Here is an 8,120-nt window from a genome sequence, read left to right on the forward strand (position 1 = left end):
ATTTTCTTCCTGTTAATGCAGCAATGCATCATGAAGTCAGAGTTATTTGATTTAACTAATAAATAGGTTGCTTTTAAAAGGTGACCTATCTTCAAATTAAATCATTAGTGTATTTTCTTTGTGTTTATTCGTGAACTTTTTCAAATTTAATTTTTCATAAATACCTTGAGATGCTTTTAATTGGGTTTATATAATCCTTAAACAGTGTGAGGTAATATGCTAAAGTCACACACAGACTTAAACATTCAGCACGTGAATCACAACAATGGTAACAATTTAATTTATTTTCATTAATTATAACAATAACCATTTTATTTGCTCTTTTTGTTGTGCTACTACTGACACAAGACAGCAAATAAAATCAACAACTGTAAAACAAAGCAACTGCATAATTTATTCTGCCGCAATGCACTCTGGGAGTCAGTGAGTAGCTATACTAAGTCATGAGTAAACCTAAATGAAAGGATCAAGTACCCCCTACAGTTCTTTTTTAGTTACTAGAACTCTCGTGTAAGTAAACTATACTAACTAAGCATTTGGTCAGTACAACATACTATTCCTATTTTACTTTACTTAGTTTTTTCAAGGCAATCGGTTTGCATGCTTTTTTTTAAGTAAGCCCAACTAATTAGATTTTACATTGCTGGTGCTGCGTTTGCATGTGGACGAACGGCCAAACCGCATACAAAAATAACCGCGTTCGTGTGGACAGGGCCTTAGATTGTTTTTACGTTTATTGTACTTGTTATTTTACATTCTTTATGTAATATTTAATTGTATTTTAAAAGCCTAACAAGGGACTGGGGCTGCAAATTAGCCATTGACTAGAAGCCTGTATGTAGAGCATCTGTAATATTATTCTGCATTGTCCCTGTTAAATAAACAAACAAAAAAAAAATTGTATGAGGGCGGAAAATTTCCCCAAGCAGATTTAGCAGAAGGTTCAAGTTGGCCTTGCTGCGTTGACGAACAAAAAGCAGCTTGGTTTGAAAGTGACTTTCTATTGACAATGAACAGTGGAACTTTTTGTGAAAATGTGCTAATTGTTGTTTCATCTTAAGTAGTCGGTTCCTGGTTAGAATAAGCTGCAGCGTGGAGCAGCTTTTACTCTGATAGTCAAAAGTCCTGCTATATGTGACTAGCACAAGGTCAACCTGGCAGACCATGTTTGACAAGCTGGTTAGAGTGGGTTAACCGTCTTAGCTTAACTGACCTTTTGCCAGGACCAAACCATCTACCATATTCCCAAAACCAGACTGATCACCGCAAACGTGTACCTCAAACTTATTTTTTCCAGCAGGCAGTGGAAATGAAATGTTCCTCTGTTCTGCCAACCTCTCTCTCTCTATTTTTTTTCCCTCTCCAACTTCTTCCTTACTATAATGGCCTCTCTCCTCCTCTCAGCCAGTTTCTGTTTTTCAAAAATGTACCTCAGCCAAGCCACATGGTCCCACAGACCGCAATCAGTGACTGGCAGCTGGATCTTGATGGATTCAGTGAGTAGAAGCGATAAGTGGTCAAGCTCTGTGAGAGAGAAAGAACAGATCGCTCACCCAATCCCAGCCGAGCCAGAACCAGCCCCTTCAGGTTCAGAGAGAAATCAGCCTATCCATCACCTCTCTTCTGTCTCTCTCTCTCTTCTTCATCACTGCATCAATCTGTCTCTTTTTTTTAACCCTTTTTTCCTCCTCACAGCTGCAGAAGACTCCAGCACACTTGGAAATATATTCGAAATGGCATACTAGCACACATCTTACTACACAGCATATACTGCATAGGCCAATTTATTTATTTATTTATTTACATACTAAAGTATTTTAAATTCACATACTTGTGCATTGTACATTTGGGCCTAAAAAAAGATTTGCCATAACAACCTTGTGCACTACAAATTGTGGCCTGACACATTTCGCAAAGCATTACACATGAAATATATTTTGCGTAGTAAAAGATTTTACATTCACATACTTGTGCGTTGTACATTTTGGGCCTTAAACATATTTGCTAACCTTTTGGGCTAACTAATACCTTGCTTTGTACTATAAATTGCAACCTGGCACATTTCTCAAAGCATGACAATTTAAATAGAACTTGCGTACTTGAAACATTTGCATTCACATATTTGTGTATTGTGCAATTTGGGCCTAAAATTGTTCGCTATTACAACCTTATGGCAATTCTAAGAACTTGTGTTGTATCATGAAGTGCAACCTGATTCATTTCGCAATGCGCGACAAATTAAATAGAACTTGCGTACCTCACATTTGCATTCACATACTTGTGCATTGTACAATTTGGGCTTAAAATTGTTTGCTATAACAACCTTGTGGTAATGCTAAGAACTTGCAGTGTGTTTGCGAATTGTGGCCAATGTATCACAAATGAATTACAACTTGCGTACTAGAAGCATTTGCATCCCCATACCTCTGCATTTGACACATTTTGGGCTTAAAAATGTTCACTATAACAGCCTTATAGCAATGCTAACAAGTTGTGTTGCATTTCGTTATGATTTGCGACCTGACACATTTCGCAATGCGTGACAAATGAGATAGAACTTGCATACTAGAAGCATTTGCATTCACATTCCTCTTCATTGTACATTTTGGGGCCTAAAAAAATGTTCACTGTAATACAGCCTTGTGACAATGCTAAGAACTTGCGTTGCATTATGAATTGCAACCTGACACATTTCTCAACACGTCAAATGAAACAGAACTTGCATACTGGAAGCATTTACATCCACATACTTGCACATTTGGGTGCTAAACATAGAAAGTCAAGTACAGTGCACTGCATTATGGAATACATTATTCCACACAGTGCACTCTGTTGCACACATCTTCGGCAAATGTGCCAAGCCATGCAGGTATTCCAGGTTAAAATTTACATACTGCGCACAGTATACACACTGTATACTGCAAAACTGGTATGCCTGCTATGCCGTTTCGAATATACATCATGTTCTTTCTCTCACAGCAGCCCAAAGATGCAGAAGCATGGATAGAGGAATGACAGACGGATGGAGGGGAGAGGGGGTGGAGTGCGTGTGACTGGGGGAAGTGTATGTGTGTCATGTGACAGGAAGACTGGAAGGGGTTTTGCGAAACTTTGTGAAAGCAGTTGAGGCCATTCTCCCCTCTCATTACTCACTCGAGTCATCCTCTCTGTAAAGAGCCTACATCACACTGACAGAATGACGTGATTTGAGAAAGGATAGCCTTTTATTTAATCTCAATTTTCTCTTTTTTCCTACACCTGTTTTTTCTTTCATTATCTTCACTCTCTCTCTCTCTCTTTCGCTCTTTCTTTTGCTCTCTCTGTCTTCTCTCTCTTTTTTCCGATGCTTGAATAGAAGTGGACCAAAAAGGTAAAGACCACAATGAACATAAAAACCACAGCTCGCCCCGCCCTCCTCCTCTTCCTCTTCCTCCCCCACTTCCTTTTCTGTTTCCTTTCCTTCCCTCATCCTCCTCTCCTAACCCAGCACCTTGTGTAGTGCTCATGTTTGATGTTTATATCCCTCCTTCTCTCTTTACCTTTCTCTCTCTTGCTTTCTCTGGCTTATTACCGAACCTCCTTCCAGATTTGGTTCTTGTTTCAGATAACGCCGACAAGCCCCATCATACGTACGGCCCTGCATCCACGCACTAATCCCAGTGCACAGAAGACCTCATGCATGCATATCAAATGCGCACACACGCACGCAACTCTCACTTGAGGAAAAACAGCAGATCTTCACCAGCTGTCCTGCTAAAAGTTCCAATTAAGTCTATTTGAGAAATTAATAACCATCCTTTAATCTGATCACTTCTACCCCAAGGGAAACACGCTCGCCGACTAAATGCGGCACATGCACGCGTGCACGCGCTCTATTCTCTATTCGCCCGCACTCGCACGAGCCACTTTACGTCGAGCGCTCCTCCGCTCTACTTTTCTGTTGGACAGGAAGTCATTTCTCCCACTAAACCCATATCCTCCGCCGACACGCGCACCCATCTGTGCAATTCCACCCTCTCTCATGTGCCATCATTTATTAATTTCTCTATTGTTTGCGATTAATTTTGTATCTGTCCTTCCAGATCCAAAGCGACTCCTCCATACTGTTTGAAACCTTTTTTTTTCTTTCAGACCCTTTTTTGTTTATGTCTTCCTTCCTTCCTTCCTACCTTCCTTCCTTCCTTCAGGTTAACCCCTGTGTTTTCTCTGTACGTTATTTTGGATTAGAGTAACGATTTGTAGAGCTGGTAACTGCCTGACCCCCTGCCAAATGCTCTCTCCCATTTCCAGGTGCTTCAGTGTCTCTTTTTACAAGCTTTCTCTTTTTTGCCATGTTACGTTCTTTCTCTTTTTCATCTGTTCCTGTACTCTCGGTTGATATCCTTCCAAATTGTCATGTGTTCATCAAAAGCAGCTGCAGGTGTTCTGAGCCTACCTCAGATCCCCCCTCCACACACTTCCTCTGGTCCCTCCTCTCTAATTTGTCATCTGCCAGTGGCGTCATTCTTCTTTTTAATCCCTTCTGTTTTGTTGTCTGCTTTTGGATGCTGCTCAGTGGTGTCTGTAGCAGTCACTCCCTGGGTTTGGTGGCAGTTGGCAGCTCTGTAAGATGGCTGCTTTGTTAGGCAGAGCCGGTTCCACTCACGTGGCCTCTCTCTGTGGTGCCAATCAGCTCGCAGCCTGATTCGGTTCAGCCAGCCAATCACAGATATTCGGCCGTACTTGGTCCTCTTGCCAGTCTCTTGAGTATTCAGTTTCAAACTTTTGCAAGACTTGGAACTGAGCTTTAACCAGGCATAATTCAGCCTCATATCATCTACAGCTGGCTATATGATTTGAACAATCTGTTCCAAACCCTAGTGAGCTGTCTCGTTGATACTGTCTACATTGGTGGCTATCTGCCGAGGCTAAGTGACAGATTTGAATTGTTCTCTACATAGGCAGCGACTGTAATGAGAATGTGGTCATACTAGGCCTTCAAGACCCCATAAAGTGGCTTAAAAGTGCAATTTTCTTTCCAGTGTTGACACATTTCCTGTTGAAACAGGAAGTAAGGGCAGGGCATATGGAAGGGCTCATCGCTTTTTTAAATAGCCAATAGCCTTGACGTTACATCACAGCCATGAATATTATTTGTTGTAAGTCCATGGAAGATGGTTTCAGAAGGAGGGGATATACTCATTTTAAATAGGATTTTATTGGCCAAAAATGTGGATGCAGTAACGTTCAAAGGTTTGCGATCAGTAAAATTATTATTATTATTATTATTACGGTAACACTTTACAATAAGGTTCCATTAGTTAATATTAGTTAATTTATTAACTAACATGAACAAACGATGAACAATATATTTATTACAGTATTTATTAATCTTTGTTAATGTTAGTTACTGATAATACAGTCGTTCATTGTTAGTTCATGTTAATTCACAGTGCATTAACTAATGTTAACAAGCACTTTTGATTCTAATAGTGCATTAGTAAATGTTGAAATTAACATTAACTAAGATTAATAAATGCTGTAGAATTATTGTTCATGCTTAGTTCATGTTAACTAAAGTAGTTAACGAATGTTAACTAATTAACCTTATTGTAAAGTGTTACCATTATTATTGTTATTATTATTTATGCAGATTTTATGCAATTTTTTAAATATATTAAAATAAAAGTTCACAATATTACTGTTTTACTGTATTTTACTGTATTTTTATCAAATAAATAAAAGCATAAGACGTTTAAAAAAAAAAACTACCAACCTCAAACTTTTGAACAGTAGATTCATTTTGTAAGAGTACACTATAAAATCAAAGCTAACAAACAGACTAAAAACTACAAAACACCTTAAGTATGCAAAATGATTTCGGACCTCACAATGAATGCGGCCAACAGAGTGTAATGTCATGCTCTCGGGCTTTTGTTTTAAATAATTTATCAATCGCAAATAATATTAAAATCTGAATGTTAAAATCTCCCCTACTTTCACATTACCATTAAACTTTGAAGTTTGTATTCCGTGTATTGAGCCAAGAGGTCAATCTGTGGCTTCACATCCTCTATTGGTTAAATGTCTTTTTGTTATACGAATTGGCTGATCAGAGTTCAAGAAACTTGAACTTTGGTTCATGGCAAACCTCCTTTGCATTCGATAGCATTTCCGCTCACCCACATACGCATGGATATAAATGGAAATGAACACGATATCCAGTGTGGTCGTACCTTAACACTCACTCACACGTACCATGCAAATATTGCTTCAAACAGTCCGACAAAACTGAATGTTTCCATTTTTGCTAAGCCAGTTACTCTAATGAACAAAAAATACACATACTGAGTACTTTTCAGTTCTAAAAAAAATACTTATTACTCAGGTCTCTGGAATGCTGAACTCTGATTGGTCCATTGTGACATTCTAAAGTCAAATATTTTTGTATAATGAAGCTAAACTGAATAATTGACTGTTTCCCAAGGCAACTGATTTCCCTTTTGTTTGATCAGGACCCTGACACAATTGACATTTCTTTCTATTCCACCCACCATCTCTGAAAATTTTCATAGAGCTCATTGCAATGGATATTTCTTTTGAAGTACACATGACAAAAACGCTTCTTAAAATGTTGTCTAGATAGGCAGCTCGCCTAGAGGTTGGAACAGAGCAAATCTGTCACTTCCTGCCCATACTCTTCTCATGTATATTTCCTGACTGCACCATTCTGTGTGTGTGTGTGTGTGTGTGTGTGTGTGTGTGTGTGTGCACCCTGTTCTGTCTCTGTTTTTGTGGGAATGAGTACTAAACCTGTTCTGAGACCTGCACCTCAGTGTGAATCTTCCACTCGGCTGACACTGACATCAGTTTACACATCTTCGATGTCGGTCCTCCATTTTGTTTCCACCCCATGGTGCTGTTGGCGATTGTTGTGAGTTCTGCCCTACATTTCAGACTGTTCTTACCTGCAATCATGCCACAGCAGACAGCCGGCCCCCTCCCTTATCTGTCCTCTCGCTCTGCTGCTAATTATTTCCTCTATCCTCTATCTATTTCATTAACAGTTAACAATTATTTTCATTAACAACATTGTCTTGACCATCCACCCACGCTGTCTTTGTTTATTACCAATTGTTGGTTTAAGGATCGATTAATTGTCTGATTATGGAATCTTGGTAAGTGCCTTGATGCTGTTGTGCTCAGGGTTTGTCTTTGTTTGAGACACACACACATATACACACTGTTTTTCACCTCTGGGCCAATGTTAAAGGGACAGTTCAGCTAAAAATAAAAAAAGGAGTTATCTAGCAGAATGTCCAAGCGTCTCTTCTCCAAATGAAACTGAATGGTGAGCAGGGCTTTCCACTGTTCCCCATTCACTTTCATTGTATGGAGGGAAAAAAAAGAAAAAAAAAAAATCTTCTTTTGTGTTACACGTACAATTTTGATTAGTGTTATTTTAGTATTATTTATATACTATTATATTATAAAAATTTTGAAATGGGGTTATTTTTTTTTTTTATATTTTCAGTTTTCATTTTAATTTTAGTGTACATTTGAATAATTTTGTTATGTGCTTTTGTTAGTTGTATTACTTTTTATATTTCTATTTAACTTAAGCGTGTTTGTTTAATTGTCAAGACCATAATTTATATGCTATTATAGTATTAATTAATATTTTGAATTAGCTATATTTTTATATTTTCAGTCTTCATTTTAATTTTAGTCTGATTTAGTAATTATGTTTTGTGCTTTTGTCAATTTTATTAGTCTTTAATACTTGTTTTTAGCTTTTTTTCCAATTTTAGTAAATTTAAACTTTTATAACATAAATGTAATTGTCAATGCAATTATTTATATACTATTCCAATAATAATTATTATTTTGGAATTAGCTTTATTTTAATACTGCAACCTAAACTTATTTGTTTCATTTTCGTGGCAACATTTCTAATATGTTTATTTATTTATTTATTTTTCCATGTAATCTATATTTTATTTTGATTTGTTTTGTTTCAGTTACCAGAAAGAAAAAAATGAATAAATAAAAAAAAATATATATATATATATATACACATATACATATACATATACATACATATATATATATATATATATATATATACTGTATATATATAT

The 8,120-nt window shown here is 37.2% G+C and overlaps 1 protein-coding gene across 1 annotated transcript in view; it reads left to right on the plus strand.

The window, feature by feature from the left end:
• adgrl1a (adhesion G protein-coupled receptor L1a) overlaps nt 1-8,120 on the plus strand; it is a 100,273-nt gene that overhangs the window by 43,808 nt on the left and 48,345 nt on the right. The window contains exon 4 of the mRNA XM_016463130.1: nt 3,356-3,370. Coding sequence (XP_016318616.1) covers nt 3,356-3,370 — 15 coding nt within the window. The remainder of the gene's footprint in view (nt 1-3,355; nt 3,371-8,120) is intronic.

The sequence above is a fragment of the Sinocyclocheilus anshuiensis genome, unplaced genomic scaffold, assembly GCF_001515605.1.
Source record: "Sinocyclocheilus anshuiensis isolate Anshui unplaced genomic scaffold, SAMN03320099.WGS_v1.1 scaffold476, whole genome shotgun sequence".
Lineage (NCBI taxonomy): Eukaryota > Metazoa > Chordata > Actinopteri > Cypriniformes > Cyprinidae > Sinocyclocheilus > Sinocyclocheilus anshuiensis.